At 52.0% G+C, this 24,513-nt stretch overlaps 1 protein-coding gene across 1 annotated transcript in view; it reads right to left on the bottom strand.

The window, feature by feature from the left end:
- ONECUT2 (one cut homeobox 2) overlaps positions 1 to 13,454 on the bottom strand; it is a 38,192-nt gene extending 24,738 nt beyond the window's left edge. The window contains exon 1 of the mRNA XM_040984742.1: positions 12,221 to 13,454. Within this exon, the coding sequence (XP_040840676.1) occupies positions 12,221 to 13,454 (1,234 nt within the window). The remainder of the gene's footprint in view (positions 1 to 12,220) is intronic.
- Positions 13,455 to 24,513: the final 11,059 nt, after the last annotated feature.

The raw sequence follows: 24,513 nt of genomic DNA, 5'->3' as shown, positions 1-24,513 counted from the left end.
TCTCAAGTGGGTACAGGGACCACCTGCTGCTTTCCTAGGCTATCATCAGGGAGCTAGATCGGAAGTGGGTCAGCCAGATTCAAAGTGGCACCCTTATGGGGTGCTGGCACCACAGGCAGCAGCTTAATCTAATACACCATAGGCCCCTCAAATTTTGTAAAAAGTGGCACTAGCAAGAATAGGGCTACACAGGAGGGCTGAGCCTGGGGAGGGTTAAGACACCAATGCTGGGTTATAGCAACTCTCCCCAGAAATTAGGGGAAGAAGAGCTACAGCAGGCACTAGGTAGGGGGTATTTTTAGAAAAAGAATGAAGCAGGGTCAGCCTTGGGTATTGTGGGTTAAGCTGACACTTGCCATGCTATCATTCCATATGGGTGCCTATTCAAATTGTGGTTGTTTCATTTCTGATCCAGCTCCCTGTTAATGGCCTGGGAAAGCAGCAAAAGATGCTCCAAGTGCTTGGGCCCCTGTTACCCATGTGGGAGACCAGAAAGAAACTCCTGGCTCCTGTCTTTGGCCTAGCCAAGCCCCAACCGTTGTGGCCGCTGGTTGCAAGATATTTCTTCACTGCGTTTCAAATAAATAAATAAATCTTTGCGGGGAAAATGCCCGCAAAAATTCTGAATAGGAAGATGCTGACAGAGATGAGAAAGCTGGAAGTACAGGAAGGGGGTAGAGCGGATAATGAGCGGATAATGAGGAGACTGTGGCCCTAAATGTGGGAAAGGACTTGACCTTGAAACAGGGAGATGTCTCCCTCTTTAGAAGACAGAAAGGAAGTTTGACGGCAATTAGACCCTGCGAGTGAATAGAGAATTCACTCTTGTGCCTTGAAATGTAACCCTGATACACATTAGGAGACAGCTACATGCAAAATATGCTACTCCTAAATGTGGGGCTCTGTGGCAATGGTTCAGAAAAGCATAGTTATTTTACTTTAGTATTTTGAGTAAAAAAAGAATCCTATAGAATATATCCTGTTCCCATTTCAGTCCTGTGGAAATCTCTTTTTAGAAAATGTATGGTTTTCACTAGAAAGGAAATGGATTCAGTCTAGGTCTGTGCAGCATGTAATGTCTTATTTAAATAAGATGCAGTGACACGTATGAAACAGGCTTTACAAAACATTCTCACTATCAAAACCACATTTCCTGGACAAGGGTTTTGATAACATAACCCAACAACTACTATCAAGTGCATATTATACCACTTGAAGGAAATGTTTTAGCCAGTTTGTCACATAGATTTAAAATCAGCCTTTAGGTCTCATTCAAATACATTTGTGCTCATTTTTAGAGCAAAATTTTAGATATTTGGACACATAGTTCATTGTTTTCTCCCCCCACGGGGTCTGAATGTTCTACAAATATTGTCTTGCTTGGGACTAGATTTTCCCTCTTTTCCCATAAGAGCCACTTGGAATTTAAAGATGAATCATCACAAGGAAGAAAATCTCATTTATTTATCATACTTTTGACTTTTTAAGGGGGGGATTTGTTCATTTCTCTGCCCCACCTCTTTGAGAAACACTTCAGCTATTGCCAAGCTTTAACCAGTATTCCTTAAAAGAAAGCAAAAGTTTATATTTTAATCAACTCTGGGGAAGTCAAAGGCAGTTTCACTGAAAACCCATGGATACGTGTTGTGCCTAATCATCGACTGAAAGAACCACTTGCCTCTTTCCTCAGAAATAAAAATGCAAATGAAGCAGAGTGCCTGGTGGGAAAAGGTCTGTGTCAGTGCCTGGTGTCAGCCCTCCAAAAGGCATAGGGGAGGAAGATGTTATACCCCACTGAGAACCTTCTGCGTGTCTTTTGTTTCCCCACTCCCGACACTGCTTACTCTTACTTTATGTACCTGACCTTTTACAGAGAGGCAAAGAAGTCATGGAGATTGTGACGAAAATCCATGCCCTACTCTGTGCAGAGCACCCATCTCTGACCGCTGGGCTCAGGTCGCAGCCAGGCGCGATGTAAGGGCAGCCGTGGCGCTGTTCGTGGTGCTGAAGCACGCACGGTGGGGGGGGGGGGGACGGTGGCAGCGACCCACCCACAGGCGCTGGGCTGCCAGTTGTGATGGATGGGAAGCAAGTCTGGAACCAGCTGCTGCTCACAGAGCTGCAGCGAGCTCCGCAGTTTGGCTCTAACTTTAGCTCACTGGCTCAGTTCTCTGCAATTGCAAAAAAAAAAAAAAAAAAAAAAATGGCTGCTTTTTCTTTCCCCAGGGAACTTTCCAAAGCCCACCTGGAGCTTGCTGAGTTGGCATCTCGTCCTCCATGTCCTCCTGGTAGAGGTGAACTCTCTCCTGTGTGCAGTAATTCACCTTTTCAGAGCACTTGACAGTTGGCACCATCCTCCCTGACACCATCCACTGAGCCATACCTCTTCCACATATAACTTCCTCTTCTCTCCCACAGATACTTTTTGCTTCCTCTGCTGCTCCTTTCATAAGTTCTTTCTAGATAAGCAGGACACCATTGCCTCATGGTGCAGGGTGGGTAAATTGCCTCACCTAAGACAGACTGAACTGATTTCTCTGTGGCAAAGATTTAGAAGAGGCAGAAGTGGGGCTAGAGTGGTGGTGTATTAGGCTAATGCTCTGCCTGTGGCACCAGTATCCCAGTGGGTGCCAATTCTGGTCCTGGCTGCTTCATTTCCAATTCAGCTCTCTGCTACTGGACTGGGAAAGAGAGGATGGCCTAAAACCTTGGGACCTTGCATCCATGTTGGGGATCTGGAAGAAGCCAGTGGGACCAGTGCAGCACTGGCTGTTGTGACATTTGAACCAGAAGATGGCAGATCTGTCTCTTCTCTTTCTCTCTCTCATATCCCCTAAGATATTTCCAGGAGGACAATGTTTGCATGGATGGTGATTTGGATGGTGGAGACAGGGACAGAATTCCAGCAGCAACATGAAGGAAGGGGTTAGTGCAGAAAGACAGCCTCTATAAGACCCCCAGCAGGTGGCAGTGCAGTTCATGGTGCTGCCAGTGGAAGCTGTGACTGTGCCTCAGGTGCCACTTAAAACTTTTGTCTGAGTAACTCGCCAACCAGGTTGGGAGAGTTGTCTTCTTGTTGACCCAAGCACTTACTCAGGCTATTATATGTGTGCTAAAAGCACAATTTGCACAATTCTATTTGCTGTGATGGGCAGTATTATGAAGGGAACATAAATAGAAAACAAAGAGTCAGTGAGTTTTTTTAAAAAATATGATTGATGGTACTCAGATTAAAACTGTTTAATCATCAATAACATGATTCAGCAATTGGGAAATGTAAACAAATTGTGCCACTGCTCGCTACGGTCCAGGCTGTAGAAGAGGCCCCCAGGGCTGGGCTCAGTCTCGGGAAGATGATGCCAGCCAGCCGCCCCTCCCTTCCACCGGGCAAAGCGGGCTGTGCCTACAGACAGACTGACTGGTGTGACCTTTGGCTTGTGCAGCACACATGCAGTCGGGCTGGGGTTAATGGCACTTTGCAGGGAGCTCCAATTGAGTAAACAAAAAACTGCCTTGCCCTGTTCTAATGGAGCACATTATTCTGAGGCCTAAGCCTCCATCCAGGCCCCTGCAGCTGCTCTGCAGGTCAGTGCTACCAATAAAGCAATTAGCCAATGAGAAAACTCTTCTTCCCCGAGGGGAACTTGGGGGTTTTGTTGCAGTTGCTGTGCTTTGCTTTGGGTTTTTAAACAGGCAATCAAGTTGATCTGAGCCTCTTACATCAGACTTCAGGATGAGGACAGTGAAACTGTATGTTTGCTGAGTGTGATATTTTGAGGGACTGGTCCCTTGTTCAACACAGCCTGGAGAGCTGACTGCTTCCTGTTCAATTAACCTGAACCATAGCTGAACTCTGCCCTTTGAACTTGCTGAGCAGATAAATACATTAGCTCACCTAAGGAATCATTAATATTTTTCAATCACATAAAACAAACATGAATGTCCAAAAAACAGCCCAAGAGATAGCCAGTTAGAAATAGCTTGTGTACCACATTGGAAAAAAAGTACAAATAGATGTTATTTACAGAGCAAATTAGGGTCAAGGAAGAAATGAAAGCAATGTGCCAAGAGTTCTGGAGACAGAGGGGACTTTCATTTTCATATCTGCAATCCAGAGGGATCCTGAGCAACATCAGCTATTCCTGTTGTGGCTGCAGAGCCCTGAAGCCAAAGTGACACCTTCCTCTTGAGCTAGTGTCTACACACTTCCATCACAGCACACAACTCCTAGCTCCTTCTCTTCCTGACTTTGGTGTCAATGTTTGCTTAATTATGTAATACTGCATTTCTAAGGAAAGCTCTATTCCTGATTTTCCACAAGGAAAACAAAGCAATTATTCTGGCAGTATCATTGCTTTGAAAGTGAACCAGCTTAAATGAACCAAGTTAGTGGTTTGGTGGAAATGATTTTATAAAAGCAAACAACACTCCAGAAACACTGCTAACTGTATGCGATGAACAATTTTTGTGGGGGGGAGTGCACAATTTTTGTGCGCCTATTTTGTCTTCTTCCCTTCATGTCATCTTAGAAAAAATGAGAAACACATCCCCAACTGAGTCATTACACATTTCAGTTTGATTTAATTTCACTTGCCACAATTCTGCCTCCTGACCCCCTCCTTCCCTACCCCATTTTCATTTTTGTTTGGTTTGGAGTATGGGCTTAATGCCCAGCTATCCTAGATGAGAACACTTAAAGGAATATCACCAGCACGAAGGGTAAATCTATTGAACGAGGGTCTTTAACTATGTGGTTTCCTTAAAGGGAAAGGTTGGATCAATAGGATCAATATGAAAGGTTTCCCTGGCCCTGCATAAAAGGGTAAGGGCTTCTCTTTTCACTGGTTTAACTTTACTCTCTGACAAATGCAAATCAATGGATCTGTGTTTACAACAGATTCCCTAACAGACTCAACTTGGGCAGAAGCCTGCAGCCTGGTCTAAGGGGAGAGAGGGTGGGAGTCCAAGCTTGCTCTAGAGGGATGCTCTGGGGAAGTCCTGGCAGCAGGTGCCAGTCACCCTTAAAAGAAGGGGGTCTGCTGCCCACTCAGACTCTGCTGGAACTCAGGGAGCTGCTGCTGCCCCTCCAAAAGTCAGAAAAACAACGTGCTGCAAGACTCCTTGAAGGATGCCAACACACCCCATGTTGGGCCCATGTGCTGGGGTCTCGGGAGGCAGCCAGCCTATTAACAATCTTGGAAACAGACAGAATGTAGAAACTACAGTCAGACGCTACAGCTGGAGCAGTGTGAACAGTCCGGCCCCAGGCAGGCTCCCTCTGCTTGTGCCTCGATGGTAACTGGCTCTTTGTAATGGACAAGGCAAAGCATAGCAACTGTGGGTTCTTTTCCCCTTAAGTTTGCCTTTCCCTTTAAAAATGTGATGCTTTCCAGAGATTACATGACTTCAAGTCAATACCAGTTACAGAGAAATTATTTTTCTTCCTGCAGGAGAAAGTATATGTATATTTGATTACACGAGCCAAAGTCCAATGCTGATTAAATTACGCTGGAGGTGTGCTTCCAACCCAAACAAAGTCTGCTCACTACAGAAAGAGTAATGGATCCTCAAATGGTGAGAGAGGCGCCAAGGTGGAGCGCAGTCCCCCTGCCCTCTGGGGCAGTTTGTGGGGGACAGGTCCTCATGATAAATGACCACCGCTTCTAAGAATCTGGCTCCCCAAAGTGAGACTCCTCCATCGGCACAGCCCACAGCCTGCCTCCAGGTCCTGTCCAGACAGCATCAGATGGGCGGGCAACCTCATTCACTTCCCTACTTCCTCCGTTTTTTCCTCTCTGTAAACACACACACGTTAAAGTTAGTGCCTTGTATGCAGTTAAAAAACTCAAAAGGCATTCCCAGGTCATGCAGGCTGGTTAGGAGGAAGGGCTGGGTGAGGAGTCGGGAGTGATACCACCTGCCCTTTGATGAGCTAGCTCAGGCGGGCTTTCAGCTCCTAACATCACAGCACTGGGATTCTTTCCCATGAAGTGACATTCTGCTTACTGGAAGAAACAGTTGAGCCCTCAAAGAGTCAGAGCCACGCACAGCCCAGAGAGCCTGGAGATGAAGTTGAAGGCCCCAGGGTGCCTCCCTCTTGGCTCTCTTCCCCAGAGCCTGCCACCCGGGCAGTGATTTCTATTTTTGCCTTCCTCCCTTCCCTTCCCTTGGCTACAACCCAGAACTGAAATCTCTCGGCTTCTCTTTGAGGTTTTTCATTCTCCCTAGGGTCTCCCTACATGATATCACTTTTTCATGAAGACACTTTGTGCCAGCTGTGCCACCAGGGTGGTGTAGTGGGGTCCCCAACTTTCTTCTTGAGAACTCTGCATCCCCTTCTTCTTACTTTCCTTGAGACACAGGGTGTTTAAGCCAGAGAACCTGCAGGGGGGCTGGGAGGAGGAGGTCCTTCCTGCCACATCGCTGTGGTTCTGAAAGGAAACCCAGATGGGAAGGCAGAGGAGGCAAGTTCTCCTTGCCTCAGGGTTCAGGCCCCAGCTGGGGGATGTAAAACTGGGGTAGTGGGCAGCAGCCTGTGGCCTCTGGGCGGACCCTGCTCGCCAGGAGGGCACAACAGGGCTGGGAGGTTCTGCAGTCAGCAGCTTGTCCCCTGTCCTACTCCCTCCACACATTGCCCTGCCTTGGGCTCCAAATGTCCATTCCCCGCCCCCCCCCCCCCCCCCGGAGCCTAGAAGGTTTTCCTGGGGTCCTATGGGGGAAGGGACCACTTATCTTCCAGACTCCCTTGCTTATTTTCAGTCTGCCCACCTGAGCCAGCTCCAAGTTCTCAGGAGTCCACACGATCCTTCGTGACCGGCATTCAAAGTGATGGATCAAAGATCCCTTCCTTTAGGAAGGACCCGTGGGGTCACAGGAGACACCCCAGCTCACCCCCTGCCTCATCTTAAAACAGAAGTACCCGAGATTGCTTTCTCCCTTTGCCTGTGTCTGTTCTTCATTGTTTCTGGAGGAGGAAGGAATATACTTCTCTGCTCCCAGCTTGACTTCCTCTTGAAGGAAAAGTTTAGCTTTCTCCAACTGGAGAATTTAGAATTAAAAACAAAAACCAAAACCTAGATGATTTAGTTCTCATCCCAGTCCACTGGTGCTACAGCTCTGTCATTGTTCCCATACATTTTTTCAGGAAGCACAGCCATCAACTGGCAGGTGGGAGGCCCTTTCCTCTCCCCCCCACCCCTCCCCACGGAGAGGGAGCCTCCACAGCGGGTGGGGAGTGGGCGTGGCTGGCGCGCTCCTCCACCTTCCCCCTCCAAGTGTGTGTGTGGGGGGGCACAGGAAGCTTCCCTGCTGAGCCCAGCGCAAAGCGGACGCGGCTTTTGTGAGCGGTACAGCCCAGCTTCTGTCACTGGGAATACGTTTGATTATTCAACTTACACATCTGCCTTTAGAGCCACGAGTATGAGAACCGGAAGGGATGGGAGCGACTCTGTGGATCATTAAGCTTCGTGGTTAGCAAGCAGCTTTGACCACCTCATTTCCAGACTTGGGCCTGGCCGCCAGTGCCTATCCAGACCGAAATTCGAAACTCCTGGGGCTTTCCAGGATGGTTTCGAAAGGAGAAAGAAAAAAGTTGCCCTGAGCAACTCCTTGGGCCAGGAGTTGGGCTACCCGGGCCTAGCGGTGACGGCCAAGGACAAGAGAGCTGGGAGGACTAAGGAGCCAGTGCTGGTCTCGTATTTTCGAGGGGAGCCACACCGAGGAGCTCTCCAGGAGGGCACGCAACTGAACAAGCTCCGTGGGAATTTGCAGAAGGCAGTTAGCCCTGCGAGAGAAGGAGAAAGCCCCGGGAGGAAGGGGCGGGCCGGGCTGCGCCGGGGAGGAGCTGCGGTCTGGCGCGGGGAGCGCCCGGCGCGGCGCGGCACACAGCAGCGTGGGGAGCCCGGGCGCTGGCGAGCGCTCTGCTGGGAAGGAGCGCGCCGGCCGTCGGGCTTACTGGAAACGCGCCGGATCAGGTTCCAGATCAATGAAATCTGGGTCCACACGTTTGCGTTATTGTTGCCAGCATTAATGCTCTTTTAATCTTCTAAACATTATCAGCATCGATCTCCCTCCATATACACATTTGTTTGAGAAAGTGACATAACCACATGGTGGAAAGCCTGGAATAAAAATAAATGGGCCGCTTCTAGCGTCCGGGGCGCAGGGAGGCGCGGGCGGTTTCTCGTGTCGGGTTCACTCCCCTCGCTTGTGTTCCGCCTCCTTGCCTCGCTCCCACCCACCGTCCTGCGTGTTAGTGTTAGGAAGGTATTCTCCCGGCAGTCGGGATAGCAAGCTTTTAAATTATTCATCCATCCAGTCAGCGGCCGAAAATACTGAAATACTGCCGTACCTGAGTGGGTTGTGTTCTGGCCTCTCTGGCTGGGATCTTAAACTAAACCGACCGGACAGGTGGGCTGAGCCGGGAGGTGGGGCAGCAATAGGAACCTTAAAGGAGGTCCCCTCCATGCACCGCGGTTTCTGTGACACCTGGCTGCACGCGTTCCCCGAGGACCCCCGGTCTAGCAGGAGTCTTGCACGCATGTGGTGCCACGCTCCTGCTCAGGACTAAGTCTGGGCCAGCGGGGTAAGGGCTTTCAGCCAGTTGGAGAGGTGGGAACTGGAGGCAGCCTCGGGCAAGCCTTTATAAGAGTGAGGTTCCGGCCCAGTGAGATAGCGTAGTGGTTAAAGTCCTCGCCTTGCATGCACCCAGGATCCCATATGGGTGCCGGTTCTAATCCCGGCGGCCCCGCTTCCCATCCAGCTCCCTTCTTGTGGCCTGGGAAAGCAGTCAAGGATGGCCAAAAGCCTTGGGACCCTGCACCCACGTGGGAGACCCGGAACAGCTCCTGGTTCCTGGCTTCGGATTGGTTCAGCTCCAGCCATTGCAGACACTTGGGGAGTGAATCATCGGATGGAAGATCTTCCTCTCTGTCTCTTCTCCTCTCTGTATATCCGCCTTTCCAATAAATAAATAAATAAAAAGAGAGAGAAAGAAAGAAAGAAAGAAAGAGGAAGGAGAGTAAGGTTCCTGGGAGTTGTAAATGTAGTTCAGTGGTGGCTTCCAGGCATTGGAAGAAACCAACCCCTGTCACAGAGGCCTCGCCCTTCTTCCTGGAGGTGTCCTTCAAATTCATCCTGGTTTCACTCAGTGTTGGAATTTGTACTTGTTTCGGAGGATACCTGCGCTCAAAGCCCAAACACCTGCATGCTTGAACCCCCAGGGGATGAGCCCTCTCAGCCAGCCCGCCAGGTTTTTATTAACCTGTGGGGGCTGGGCTGGAGACCACGATGCCAAGCAGGCCCCACTGGGAGGTCTTGGGACCACTCACTGCCCCCTTCTCATGCCATGCAGTGCATTTGGAGATCATTTCTCCGAAATCGAATGCAGGGACAGTCAGAGCTTCCCTGATGCCTTCTCTCCTTGACAGTCCTTCCCTGACTGGGTTGCACCAGGGACACCCATGGCACTTCAGAGCAAGGTTTGTGGGCGAGTTAAGGCTGGGCCACTCAGACCCTCGGCTTGGGCTTCTGGCCGGACCCAAGCAGAACCAAGCAGGCCTGCTTAAAACAAGGAGACAGGTGGAGGGAAAAAGAAGTGCTGGTCTGGGCGCCAGGAGCCTGGCTCACCCTTGGACCGCAATGGCCTGGGCCCTACTAGGCGTTCCACCAGGGATTCTGACCAATCTTTCGGCCCAGGAGGTCCTCCTGGTTCTAAAACTCCCTCCACTCCCGGGCGCAGCGCTCCAGAGCAGGTAATGCCTGCTTCCCAGCCCCGCTTCTGTGCTCCAGTCTGAGGAGACTGAGAGGCCTCCTAGGTCATAACCTCTCCACACACTTGTAGTTGCTGATAGAATGGCCAGATTTAAAAAAAAAAAAAAAAAAAAAAAAAAAGAAGGCCAAAGCTCTTGTCCCTTTTCAACCCCGGGTAATAAAACACACATTTGAATGCCTGAGCCACAGCAGCACCCCGTCTCCAGGCACTTCCCGCCTCCCGCTCCTAGCGGGAGGCGATGTCCTCGAGGAGTTGGTGCCTGAGCTCCTTCTAGCAGCTCCAGGTTCTGGCCTCGCTGCCCGCGGGGGGACTGCACCTGCCTGCCTGGCAGGTGCAGGTGAGGCCGAGGGTCCCCCGAGCGCCCCTATCTGCCTCCAGGCAGATCTGCTGGCAGTCGCTCTAAAGTTGGAAAGACGCCAATCACGCAAGCCTTGCTTTCCACGTCCTCCAAGACCTGCTCAGGCAGCAGGCACGCGTATTTACAACCCTGTGTCCTTTGCACGACAGGCATGAGGGGGCGGCAGCGCTCCGAGATGGGCCTGAGTGGAACAGCTGTCATCCCGACTCAAACGGTACCCCTATGACCAGCTGCCAACTTCCTTCTGGCTCCCTGTGCCCAGGAGGCAGGCCGGAGAAGGCCTGGGGCACTGCGAGGGCCGCCCCACAAAGGCTGGGACAGACCTGACCGGGTCCACTTCCCACGGCCGCTCTCAACGCACGACCTCATCTTTGCCAGAAACCAAGAGAAAATGGTAAAATCAGAGTCAGATTAAGAAGGAAGAAAAAGTAGATTTCAAAATGCAACCATGAGTGTCCGGTGTCCAGCGATTTGGAGGGAGGGAGCCGGTTTTAGTTACCTTAGATCAACATCGAGGGGGCGATGACCTAGTGCAGGCTGGGATTCAAGGAGGCTATCAGAGGAAACGCCCCCCCCTCCGAGCCCCGGGACACTGCCTGTCCTTCAGGCATTAGCAACGTGTAACCCCACCAGTGGGGCACAGCGGTGGTAGGAAAGCCCTTGGGAACCAGAACTGGAGCCTGAGCGCTCAGCTCCGGAATTTGCCCGCGTGCATCTCATTATTCGTGCTATGCAAATTACTGCTACCACGAATTAGTTGGCTCATTAGCCAGCAGATGCCGAGAAAAATCCCAGTCCAAGAGAAGCCGCCAACCTCGGTGACTCGCAGTAGGGTATTGTGTGTCCAACTCTGTAGGGGGTCTCGGCACTGTCCCGCTGGGCCCACTGCCCAGTCCGCAGGCAGAGCAGTGGCCACGCACACCACGCGGGGGTTTGTGCGCACAAAAGCACGCAACTGCGTGCCAATCTCAGTCTGTGCTGCGTCTTTCACTCTCACTCCAGCACCCGCCGCCCACACAAGAGGTTTCTGTGCTCCTAGAACAATAGAGGGCTGTACCTCGCGGCTCGGCCGCTAGAGGAGGCACAAAGAGCCGGGACAGCTCCAGAACAATGTAACCGGCGGGCCGACCTGTCCCCTCCCGCAATCCGCCAGCCCTCCCGGCCGCGGCGCTACCAGCACAACTAGAGCCCGCTTAATGCAAAGGCGGAGCCTGCAGCCCGCAACTGAGTTGCATTAACTAACCTGCATCTTAATTTCCCAGTACTTTGAGTGCGAGCGCCCAGCCTCTCCAGGAATCCCAGAACCCCCTCGGAGACGCCGGGAGCAGGATTAGGGTGACCGGCCAGCAGGCAGGGAGCTCTCCACGGTCTCTCCTACTCCGTCTTTCTAGAGCAGTAAACACGATAGCTCGAGCCTTCACCCCTGCCCCTCGCTGTCGGCGTAGACTCTGTCGCGGACCACAGCTGGCTTTTTGGGTCAGGCTCGGTCACAAGGTCTGCACCAAAGCCAAGGCCTGGATGGGCTCCGAAAGCGGTGCAGCATCCCAGCCGTCAGTGCCCCGGGGCGGGAAGGCAGTGCCTCTCGCTAAAGACTAAAGAAGTTTGTCTCGCGTGGAATGTAGCACCAGGGAGAGCTCTTTCTCCCTTCTAAAGAGCAAAGCACTGCAGCTATTGCTACTAGAAAGACTGGCAGCATGGAAAATGGTGTTCTGTGGTCTAAAAAGAGTTCAAGTGCACAAGCTTTTGAATAAGGGCAGTTCCAGGTTAGTGTGAATGCTGGAAAGAGAGGAGCTTCTAGCAGGCAGCGCGCAGCTCTCACGGGCCACCCAGTGTTTGGGAAAAGTCCGAGAGTGAGGCCAAAGGTTGGCACAAGGCAAAGAGGGTGAATGAAGGGTGTGTGTGTGTGGTGGTGGGGGGAGTGTTCGGTCAGTAAGAGTGAGGGAGAAGTGAAAGAAAGAAAAAATGGAAGAAGAAAGAGTAAAACGGAAGTGCGCGGGGAAAGCAGAAGGGGAGCGGGTGAAGAGACGAGCCAGCAGGCCGGCCCCTGCTCAGAGTACTCCCGACTGCTGGCCCCACGGCCCCGGGCTCACCTGCCAGGCGCAAGGCGGACATGCGCTGGAACTCCGGCTCCTGCAGCCACTTCCACATCCTACGGAAAGTCTCCCTGCCAGACTTGAGTTTACTCCATGGTTTTGGATTCCGGAGCAGGTCGGAGAGTGTCCCCTGAGACCGGCACAGCACCCTCTGCGCGAAGATAGCCTGCGGGATGCTGTAGCGCTTCAGCTCAGCCGTGATACGCTGCGCCACCTCTTTGGTGTTGATCTCCTCCAGCTGGCCCGACGTGGCCACCTGCGAGCCCGACGAGGAAGAAGGCGGCCGCTCGCGGCTGGGCGCCAGCACCGGCCCGTGCGATTGAGCGTGGCCTGGGTGGTGCAGGCCGTTGAGGTGCGACATCATGGCCGCGGGCGGGGTGCCCAGGCCTCGGGACAGGTGCTGCTCGCTGCGCGTCAGCATGGCAGTGTGATGCGCGTCGAAGTTGGGGCTGAGCATTTTGTCATGGCCCGGAGGGCCGTAGTTGGGCAGGCTCTGCTGCGCGTTGTGGAGGCCGCCCAGCCCGTTGCCCAGCGGCGTGGCGGCCAGCGGGGACAGACTCTGACTCATTCCGGGCATCTCCTTGTAGGGGCTGTAGAGGTTGTTCATGGCTGGGAGCCCGCGCTCGTCACGCATGAGGGTGAAGCTGCCGCTGACGTTGCCCGACAGGCGCTGGTGGTGGTGGTGGTGGTGGTGATGGTGCGGGTGGTGGTGCGGGTGCGGGTGGTGGAACTTGTCGGACACGGTTGAGATGGGCGGCAGCGGCTGCAGCGGTGTCAGCGTGGTGTAGGTGTTGCTCATGCCCATGCCAGGAGGGGACGAGTCGCAGGACATGCTCATGGCGTGGTGCAGCGGGATGGAGAGCTCTGGCCGGTAGTCGCCGCCGTCCAGGATCGAGGCCATGCTGGTGACCATGGCCGAGCGCGATGCCGCCGCCGCTGCCGCCGCCGCCGCGGTGCCCAGCTCTTGGTGCGCTGTGGGTGGCGGCGGCGGGCCCCGCAGCGAACCCGCGGCACCGCGGCCCGCGTGGTGGGGGCTGGGGCTGGCCAGCAGCTCCTGTTCATGCCCCGGACCCCCGCCGCCGCCCCCGCCGCCCCCGCCACCGCTCCCGCCGCTGCCGCCGCCGGCCGACCCGTGCAAAGTGCCCAGACTTTCCATTGTCAGCTCCGGGTTCATGGCGCAGCCTTCTAGGTCTTTGGTGAGGCATCGATAGGCGGTGTAGGCAGCCTTCATTCAGTCCATCGGGGCCCGGGAGCGGCGGGGGCGGCGGGGGCGGCCGGCGGGCTGGCGAGGCGCGCGTGGCGGGGCTCGACCGCGGGCGCGGAGTGCCGAGCGAGTGGAGCGGGCGTGCGCGCGGGGTGCGCCCCGGCTGCCGGCGGGCGCGCCCGGGTGGGGGCGGGGTGGGGGCGGCCGGGGCGTGCGTTGCGGGAGAGGGGAGGGGGCGGGGAGGGAAGGAGGGATCACCGGGCCCCGCCGCTCGGGCCGGCGCGCTGCCTCGCCATGTCCGAGCCCGCTCTGGCGCCGACGTCTTTCTGTTTGGGTGAGCGGGAGCTGTCCAGAAGGGCTCTGCCGCTCGCTGGGGCAGCCAACCTACCCTCCCGGGCCCGGGGCGGGGCCGTGCTCGACGGGCGCGGCGAGCAGCCACTCAGCAGCCGAGGCTCCCCCGGGGGGCGGGCCTTAGACGCGAAGCTGCCAATAGAGGCTGGGGGCGGGGACGCGCGTTTCATGTTTGGCTGACGGCTCGGTGCCTTTTTCCTCCAGTGCTACTGGAATCAAACGTCAAGGAGAGGAAGAGGGAGGGGAGGGGAGAGGAGGGGCGGCGGGCAGAGGGCGGCCAGAGTGCGGGCGAGGCAGGGGGATTATGCGAACGACGCGGCCCCGCGGCCCTCCGGGGCAGCGCTCTGTCCGCTTCGCCTCACCTCAGAGCTCCGGAGCCCGGCGGGCCGGGAAGGAGGAGCCCCGCCGCGCGCGGGTGCAGACACAAACGCGCGCCTGTTTGCAAGCCACCTCCCGAGAGTCTCTCTCGGGGAGCCGAGAGTTCAGCCCTTTAAAATGCAAGCGCTAATGTATTCTAATGCACCCGTAGAGTCCCGAGACTGGGCCGAGCGCATAATCTGCTGGGCGGCGAAGGGAACTCCAGAAGCGGCCGGGCCACGGATGCATGCAGAGTTAACACAATCACATCACTTAATTACCCGGCAAGCCCATAAATCTCCCAGTTACAAGGGTTCTGAAGGACCCTCCTAAATTGCAAAATTAAAAAATTAGAATTTCAGGAGCTGCGGCTTCAAGGTGACCAAGCCTTGGCTCCATTGGCGACTTGTCAAGCTGAAGGCTAGTGTGTAGATAGAACCAGCCGGTGGGGATGATCGGATCCCCAAGGCGAACAAACTTCTACGCGGGGCAGTGAGCGTGCAGGCCAGCCGGGACAGTAACTGAGGCTCCTTTCCCTAACGCATACCGCGTGTGTGTGCACGAAAGACGCCCTCCCCATCCAAACACACGTATGTTCACACACACACAGACACACTAACGCTCACGCGCGCGGACACACACTCACACGCACAAACACATACACCTCTGTCTTTCTGGAATCCCATGGGAGAAACGCCAGGATTGGGTACAGCACCCTAAGCCTCAGCCAACATCCAGACATTGAATCTGGATGCTCAAGGATCAGAACAAGTCCTCACCCCCGCCCTCCGTCAGCTCCTGATGCCTCAGCTTTTCAAAGCACCCCTTCCTCCGGCTAGAATTTCCGTGGTTTGGCCGCCTTAGGTTGGGTGGTGGTGCTGGGGACCCCGGAGCGGTTGCGGGGGAGGGTCGGAGAGGTCGTGGAATAATCCTCGGCCCCGTGTGGGGTCCAGGGAGAGGTGGAAGCCAGCCCGAGAGGCCAACAACCGGCGTTGAAAGCGAAGCAGGTTGCTCTGTTTGCCTCGGAAGATTCAAGCTGGCTGAGGTTGCGCAGATGTTGCCTTTGTTTAAAGAGACAGTAATTAAAGACAGGGTGGACATAAGTTTGAGAAGCGTGACCTATTTTCTTTTGATCAGCTGTCAAAGGAAGAGCAGGGGGTCTCCTTAAGACAGCCCCTCCAACCACTTCCAGCTGTTAGAGAAAACTTGATAAGAAAACAAGGACTCCGTCTGGAATACTGCCTATGTGCCTTCGTGGCGCTAGAGCAAGGTTTAATTCATTTGGAAAACAGTTCTTCGTCTCTGTGACCTTTTCTGCGGCCGTCTCTCCTCTGGACACATGAGGAAGGAAGCTCGCACACCGTCCAGTCACCCGAGTGTACGGAGATCTTATTCATAGATGAGCTTTAGGGAGTGCTCGCCAATACATTGCCAATTAGTCTTTTAAGCGGTGTGTTCTGGGTTGTACCAAAACCTAGGTAAAAAAAGTGACAGTTCCCCTGCTTAGGCAAACAGGTTTGCTTGGAAACTCACGTTTTGGGGTATCGCCTCTGGGGACAAGTGAAGTAAACTCCATTTTCGGTCTCTAATTTCTCCCTTCCCTTTTCCCCTCCTATGGAATCTTCTCCAATTCCTTACTTTATAGAGATTGCAGCTGGCACTCAGGGCGGCCTGAACCAGTTCACGTTGGGAATGTCCACCATCGAGCGAAACAAACAACCTGCCCCTGGCTCAGGGACTGAACTGCGGTAGGCTAAGGGGCAGAGCTAGAAAGGAGGGGGCTGGTCGGGTGTACCCCAGGGCTGAAGGCAGCCTCTGGGACCCGAGCTTCGGGCTCCAGGGTCGGCCACTGACCCCCGGCCAGCGCTGTCTCTGTATGGAAAGCTCAGTACATAAATTGCCATTTAAATAATTTTTCAAAATGATAAACTCATTTACCAGGCCACCGAGATAAATCTGCTCCTGGGAATTGCATTTCGATGTGCTTGGGAGCAGAAAGGTGAGTTCCATTTGCTCGCTGCCCTACGCCCCGCTTCCTTCCTCCCTCCCTCCTCTCCCCAGCCGCCCTCTCCCACTCCCGATCAATATTGGCGATCTCAGGGAAATCGTGAAATCGTATTGGCTTCTTTGTATATCATTTCATTGGACTAGATTAAGGCAGATTTTTCACATTATTTTTTTAACGTTGGCTTGAGGTTCTATGTTTCCTCCTTAAAGCCCATTTAAAAAGAAAAATGTGCTTGTTTGGTCAGCGCCCTACTTTTTTTTTTTTTTAAATAAATAAAGGTTGGATGCTCTTTCCCCCTTATTTCTAAAAAGGGAAAAAATTATTCTTCTATTTTGGGATATTTTAAGACTAGCAATACTAATACAATTTTCAGATATGTTTTGGAATTTCTTTGTTTTTTCTTTCCCTATAATTTTTTAAAGAAATGAAAAAGGAAGGGTTGCTTTTAAAATACTGTTAGTACCCACATGCTAGACTCCAGAGGTTCTGCAACTCAGATTTTGTTTTTATCTGAAGTTACACTTCCCACCTCCTCCTTCCTTCCCCCAGCCTTTGATGCCAGTTAGACCATCTAGAAATGTGGTATCATGAATGTTGTTCCTCCTGTTAGAATTTGTCCGAACAGCTGCACCAAGCATTCTGTCGAGATTAGGGTGTTTATTTCTTAGCATGTCATACCCACAAATAGGATTTTCTTCAAGATCAGAAACTTAAAAGGAGCCAAAAGAAGCATATAAATAAAACACACCTTCCACCACACACACACACACACACACACACACACACACACACACACACACACACACACACACACACACAGGCTATTGCCCTGTAAAAAAAGAAAGAAAGAAAGAAAATGTGAACTTCACTTAACAACTACAGAAAATGACTGAACATAATTCACCATTAAATGTTTTCATACTTTTTTTTTCACATTAAATTTTTTTTTTTTTTAGGCAGAGAGAAACCAAAAGAAGAGTGAGAAACATTCAATTAAAACAGGGATCCCATAAATTATTCACGGAAAAATAAACAGACCCAGAGTGAACCCAATCTGGATAAGGGGCCAACAGCTTTGCTTTCACTATACAGTAGTAACCACAGTCCCGATCTGGGGGCAGGGGTGGGGGCTGCTCGGTGGAATCTCTGTTTTGTATTGGGTAGAGCACATTTGTGCTGCCACCAGGTTTCTCAGAGCAGCACAAAAACACATAATGGTGGGTTGATTTGGACGATTTTAGTTTTGTCCTTCCCAAACCATCTGGCGTGCGAGTGTAAGGGTATTGATCAGGATCTGTGAGCTGCACACCCCATGCCAGTCCCTAGCAGCTCTGGCAGTCAGCGTCGCCCAGGAATTGCAGCTGTCTGTGTAGCTCCTCCAACTGGAATCTTCAAAAAAAAAAAAAAAAGTACCCCCCCACCCATCAAACACGTCTTGCGTTTGGGGGTAAGTCAATATCATTTCTTTGTCATTCATTGAGGGAGGATTATGCAGGAGAAAGTTTTTGTTGTCTGTTGTGGCCACTGCTGTTGTGCCTTTTTTTTTTTTTCCTTAAGGAGGGAGAGCAATTTTCTAGCCATTGAATGGTAATGGTTTTCCAGAAAGGCCTCAAGCATTTGTATGAATCAGACAACAAATGCCGTTCCCATCTTGTGGGGGAATTTGAAGAGGAGACGGAAGTGTTGGTGCAGAGCCACACAAATCAGAGCAGGCATAATAGAGGCTGCCGTTTCAAGGACGAGGAATTCCCCTCCACCCCCTTTTTCTTCGAGCCCCGCAAGTGCCGGTGATTATACGTGCAGATGGAAGAGGGGGTGTTTACGCAGAAAAGAGCCTTTGGAATCGTAGCTCTGTTTGATATCTCCATTAGCTTCAATTTTCTTGCCTCTGGAAGCTCGGCTGGTTGAGCACAAGCAGAAGAAAACTAACAGCGAAGCCCAGCCCCTCTGCCTCCCTCTGGCCTCGCGGCTAGGAAATCCACTGACGCCCAGCAGGTTTCCGTCCCGGACCTAGCAAAGTTCTGTTTCGATTTCTGTTTTGTTAGGTTCTCAGGGTGGTGCGACCCAACGGGACCCTTTTGGTCTCGTTCCGTCGCCCGGTCGATCTTAGGTGAACCCTCGGTGCCCGCTAGGCAGGCGCGCCAGGGGAGGGTTGCTAACTTTTCGGTTGATCTACGGTGTGCAAAGATAGAGGGAAAGTGAGAGAGCGATTGAGAGTGGGGTGTGGGATGGTGATCTGTTAGTCTTTTCACAGCAGAGGGTGGGGTGGGGAGTTGAGGGACACGAAGTTCCAGGACCCTTACCTGCAGCCGGGAGCCCCAAGTCTAGCGCCTGTGGGGGTTGGGATGGGGAGAGCCAAACCTACAATTTCCTCAGTAGTTGGGACGCTGGGAGTGGGTAGGATTGAGAGGAGACTTTCCCCAAGAGCTTTCCTGCGGGTCTCAGGGCCACCGGATCTGGACAGACAGCCGCAGCCGGGGCCCCGGGCTCTGCGGGGTGAAAGGTGGGCGCATGCACCTGCTTGGTCGGATAGCACGCCAGGGTCTAGGTCTGTGTGCTGGATCATCTGGCTACCCCTCCCCAACGCACACACAGGGCACTGTGGTGGTTTTGTGTCCCCTAAAGCACTACATGCAAGTCCACCGGCCTGTCCTGAGCCGCCCAGCCCCTCGCGGAAGGGAGCTGCGTGGGAAGCAAAGCCGGGCCTCTGATCCCACGCAGGTGGCTGTCCCCGGGACTGGGTGCCAGGGTTGCGGGTAGGCTTGGCACAGCTTCGGATTTGGGGCTCGTGGCTGGTTTTTTTTTTTTTTTAAATATATATATATATATATACACACAATTTTAAAATTTTCTCTCCCAACTCCCGTTTTTGCTTTCGTGGCTGCGAACACTGGGGTAGCTGACGGAAGAAAGAATTTTCCTCTTTGGGGGAAAATAAAATTTAAAAGAGGGGGGTAAGCAAGTGGAAATGTTGGATCTACCCATACCTTTTTTTCCCCTCGGGGGATGGAATGGGAATTTTATTTCTCTTTCTCCATTTCGAATAATACTGCATTTTAAATAAGCAACTTAGGCGGAAACGAAAGACCGATTTTTCCTGTCCCCACTTTCCAGCCATGAGCCGCTCAGCAGAGTTGGGCTGTGCTGGGCTCGCCTTTGCGCTCCGTGGGTTTCCAAAAAGCACAGTTCCAGGCCGTTCCAGATGAAGTCTTCTCCCAGCCAGCCGTCACCCCACAAAAGACACACTGGCGCGAGGCCCCTTTGTTCAGGTCTAGTTGCGCGTGAAATCTTTTTGTCATCCTTGGCTAAGGAAGGCACAAGTGGCAGTGGATGGCGAAAACGGACAAATGCAACTCCGGAACGTTGAGTTGTTTTCAGGTGGCCCTAGACTCTAAGCACGGCGCCGCTAGAAAACAAACCTGTCACCCCGTGAAAACCACCGTTTGTTTTCTTGGAGGATAGTAACTTTCCCGACTGAGGAGTTCGTTAGGATTTAGGGGTCGCTACCAGGACTTTCCTGGGAGTCTGTATACATCTTTTATATCAGTTTCAGAGGTCTCCCTCCCGTGAGAAAAAAAAAAAATTCAATATAGTAAGAGTGGGTCAGATTTTAAACTTGAGAAACAATCCCGATTTCACAAGATTGCTGTTAGCTAACAAAACCCAACGGGGAGCTTTACAGAATTTATTTGAATTTTTAAAGAATCACACAGGGTTTATTTTATTTTAGATTCCCTTCTCTCCGGTCCTTGAAGAAATGAAAGCAGCAAAGAAACCCGAGCTAATGATTGTAGGATAACACGATGCAGAATAGCAGAGTCCAGTTGGGGGTATTTCAGGAGCGTCTCAGGCTGCCGAAATAGTCCCAGGGTCACGCGTGGGGATTTCGAATTGTTTTGCTTGCAGAGAAGCCTAAGGGAAAGAAGCTTGGAGGACGGCGGGGCTCGGAGGCCGTCGTCGCCCACCGGAGCCCCGCGGTTCTGGCCAGGGCACCGAGGCCTACCCGCCGCTGGGCAAGGAGAGCGGGGCGCGCAGCCCGCTCGGGAAGGACCCGGGGAGACCTGTTGGCCTCGGCGCAGCGGGGCTGCAGCCTCCCCGGGCCGCCGTCGAGGCCGCGGGCGGCTACGGGCTCCCCTCGGCCGGACCCGCTGAGCCCGGCGGCTCCGGGGCCCGCGCCGAGCAGCGTCCCTGGGAGGGGGCGGCGCGGCCCCGCGGCTCGCCAGACGGAGGAAGCCGGGCAGGATTGATGTCTAAATCAATGCGGTTTCTAGGCACTTCTCTCAGCTCCTCTCCATTTTTCTCAAAGGCAATCGGCTCCCCAGGGTGGATTTCTTCTGTCCCTTAGCCCAGTCGGCGCGACCAGGGTGCGGGATTCAATGCCAGGCGCTGCCTACCCGGGCCTCGGCCGGTGGCCGGGCGCTGCCCACGCAAGCCTCTGGGCCGGTGGCCGCGATCCGGACCCGCACCCAGATGCGGGCACAGGGCTGACTGGGGCTCAGGCCCCGCTGGCCACGCACGTCCTCCATCCGGCTTCTCTGCAGCTAGGTCCCGCGCATTGGGAGGGCGCCCAAATGCAGGCCTCCCTCCATTTCACCCCTGCCAGGGGTCCTGTGACCTCTCGCGGTTCCCCACTGACCCCTAGGTGGGTGGGACCCGGGAAGGGAGGCCCCAGGTCTCCAGCAGGCCTGGCTGCCCCTGATTTAATTATTCACTGATGAATTAGACAGCTGCGATTGCCGTGGAAAATCAGCGGCCACCATTGATTCCCGGGTAGAAGGGAGGAGGGCTGGGGAGGCCTCGGCGCAGGCGAACCGGAGGAGGGGTGGCTGGGCCCTTGGGCGCCTTCGGCCCAGACCGCACGCCAGCAATCGGGTCGGGTGCGGGGACTCAGTTTTCCCCTTGGCTCCAGTACCACTGAGCCGCGCTTGGGACTGGGCAGGTGCTTGAAGGACCACAGGCCGCGCGGGTCCTTGTTCTTGCTGGCTGTGCCCAGGCCGAGATCAAGCGGGGCTGAAGGTTAAGGGGAAGACAGTGAAGAGAGCTTCCCTTGGTGCCAGCCATGGGCAAGGGGCCCGGGATGCTCTGCTCCCCAGCGCCTGCGTTCTCGGGCTAAGCTGGAGAACCGTGGACTCCTGAGTGGGAGTCCCAAGTTGGGTGTGTGTGGGGAGCCCTGACAGTAGCGGGCAGCCGATTTCCTCTGCCCCGGGGCAGTGTTCTCAGAACACTGAGGACCCCTCTCCCCCAGGGGAACCGGACCACGAAGGACGGGCGGCTGGGAGCTTGGCTCTGGGGCTTCCGGGGCGGCAGCAGGTGAGGGAGCCCCAAAGGTGTCTTTAGCAGAGAAACGCTGGGAGCCAGCAGGATAGCCTTTGGTATAAATGTGTGATGTCCTCTTCTGGGGTTTCAAGTCTGGAGACTTTCCTGTTACACCTTGAAATTTTTATTTACAGTTTCTAAGAAATCACAATGGTAGGAAATGTGTAGAACAAAAAAAGCACGAAAGATCTAAGTCCCTCAACCTCACCACGTCCAGTCTTTTTTCTCGCTCTGCTTTGCATAGTGAAGTGTGTTCTTTAGTCCTTCGGACGGCTGCCGGGGCACTCCATCACGGCAGGTGCAGTGCCTAGAATGGGTCAGCGAACAGCAATGACCTTTGCTCTCCTGCTTACTGAGATGGTTGATGGATTTGGTAGAGTCCTCCAGTTTGGGGACTATTCTGGAGACACACCTATGTGGCATTCTTTACGTTGTCAGCATGAATTGATGGGATTCTAAAGGCCTTTCTGAAACATCGAGGTCAGGGACGCTGTGCTGTGATGACAAATGTTCAAAGTCTGTAAAATTCCCCACTTCCTGTTGGGGGGAAGGGAGTAAGAGTTGAGTTAGGTGCTGTTGCAGGAATTTCCAGCTCCAGGCCAAATGCTGTAGATTCATACTTACCGTTTGCAGGTGCTGTTCCCTCCCTGCCTGAACCTTTCCCCCACGCACCTGGGAAAATTAGCTCGCACTTGAGGTTTCACTTGCCATTTCTAGAGATTTTCATCAATACTGTTAGCATATCTCATTTCTTTGTGGGGAAAAAAAAAAGTCTTCTTCTTGTCCCAAACTTCCCAGCTCATAGTTTAAATTTATTTTTAAGGTTTTCTTATTGCTCACAATCATAGCTAACACTGTGAGAACCCAGTGTTCTTGGGGAAAATTATGTTTAAGCCTAGTTTGGACTAAAAAAAAATTGTGTTGCATTTCTACCTGGCTCCTTCTTGTGAAATAGTGTAACAATTGGAAATGGAATGTAAATGGGGCAGTAATCAGTTCAAGGTGGAAAGAGTATTTGGAAGTTGTAAAGTGTTATATAAAATGACAAGATTTTGATTCATTTATTTTCTCATTCAAGAAATACTTGCGGGTCCACTAGGCACCTTTTAGAGTTCTTGCTTTCTGCTTTAGACTAACTCAAGCAAAACGGAACTTCTATGGGACAAAGCAGGCAGTTGATGGGAGTGTGCAGAGGGCCACACAGTTACCAAGGGATGAAGAAGAGAAGCAATGCCAGCCAAGCTGGAGACTGGGTCAGAAACCATGCTGGGGCTGGCTCTGTCCTGTTGTTCTTGTGGTTGGTGTTGCCTTTGGAAGGGCCAGTGGGTGGATGTTGTATGCCAGCGTCACAACTCAGTGAATGAAAGGAACTACCCTTCACTCTACCTATAGTGTGTACTTTAGGAGGGTCACCTCCAAATGGAAAGGGTGTTTGGAGTGGAGAGCCAAAATTAAACAAAAATCATTAAGACATATATTACCAAGTACTGGGGATAGATCAGTGGACAAATTCTAGGTGGTTGCTATTCTGATGAATCATACTTTTTAATTATGTGATAATGATAATTTTCTTTTTTCTATGTAAAGAGATAAAAATAATAAAAGCATCAAATAATTGTTTAATTCCATTTCAAGGCCAAGGATTAAATTTGCCCCCTGTTGTTTTGTTTTTATTGTTGTGGGTTGCGGTAGGTTGTTGTTCAGGGGCAGCTGGAAATGACTGGGTTAGGGTTCTGTGTCATTTCAAGCCAAGCAGGGCAAGGCTGTCTTCCAGTCCTGGTCCTGTCACTGGCTGGTGTGTCTAAGCCCCGTTCTCCTCTGGATGTCCTTCAGAGTCCCTCCCATGCCTAGTGTCAGATGGGCTGTGCGTCCCTTTTACCCAGCCGAGGTCTTTGTGATGAGTGAGTTCATTTCCTTTGTGGTCTGCGTCTTGCAGGTCTAAATCCAAATGGCTTAGGGGCTTAGGGGTTCAAGAGCTCTGTGTTTCCAATGAAAAAATATGTAATTCATTCTCCAAAAATCTTTCAAGATTCCCTTTTTCAAAAAACAAGTCTTCTGTTCCTGGTTTCATAGATCTATTTTAGTGAATGGGTTTATTGCTTCCAATTTCAAATTACTGTATGTTGTGAGTTTTTGGCTACTAACTGTAGTTAATTTTCAAATCATGAGAGGAAGAGGATCCGAGGATAGAAAATGACACAAACAGAAACTACCGTGATTTAATCAGAAAGACAGGACTTGCTGAGGAGTTTTGCTATTTCTGGAATTTACCAGAGTTTTAAGTGGGTATTTCTTTTGAAGGGGATTTTAAGTTCTACATGAAAAAAAAAAAAAACTTGACAAAGTTAAACCTTAATTAAAGTTTGCTCCTTCAAAATAGAACTCTAGTGATGTTTACTGTGTCATCAGTGTCTTGACAGGGAAGATGTGGGGACAGTTTCAAGGGTTGTGTTTAACTTAGGCTTGTTACACAATTTAAGCAAACAGCAGCAACCCTGGAAATGTCGTATTTTGGTGTCCTGAATAAAAAAGTGGGTGTCAATCAAATGAATACATATTAAACCACAGTCACTTGTCTTGTAAATGAACCTCTCTGTGTCCCATTTCAAAAATGATTAATCCCTTGGAAGACCAATGTATCAGTAACAAATATGCAGATACACAGGAAAATGTTGATTCTTCCATGGTTGGGGTGGGTGAAATGAAGTGGGCAGTGGGAGGAGTCACATCAATAACAGTGTATTGATCCTGAGAGGATCAAGAGCTCTCCTTTTCCATACAAATTTGAAACCTACTAACCCTTCAAAACTGTATTTTTAACTTTTCTGGGTGCCTGCCATAGCAGAATTTTATGTTGTAATTTTAGTGTACACACATTTACACATGTTAGGAAGGGACTGATTGCTAATTAATGTTAAGGACAAATAAATGTTTTAGGTGTTTATTGTGTGGAAATAGGTATATATTACGATCTTTTTAGTAGCAAAATTATTAAAAAGAATCTCAGGAATTTTCAAGTGTACAATGCGTGGTTGTTTGCTGTTTCATCCCTTA

This window comes from Ochotona curzoniae, unplaced genomic scaffold (assembly GCF_017591425.1).
Source record: "Ochotona curzoniae isolate NIBS_2020 unplaced genomic scaffold, NIBS_Ocur_1.0 contig_43, whole genome shotgun sequence".
NCBI classification, from domain to species: Eukaryota; Metazoa; Chordata; class Mammalia; order Lagomorpha; family Ochotonidae; genus Ochotona; species Ochotona curzoniae.
This window is presented reverse-complemented; position numbering and strand designations above follow the sequence as displayed.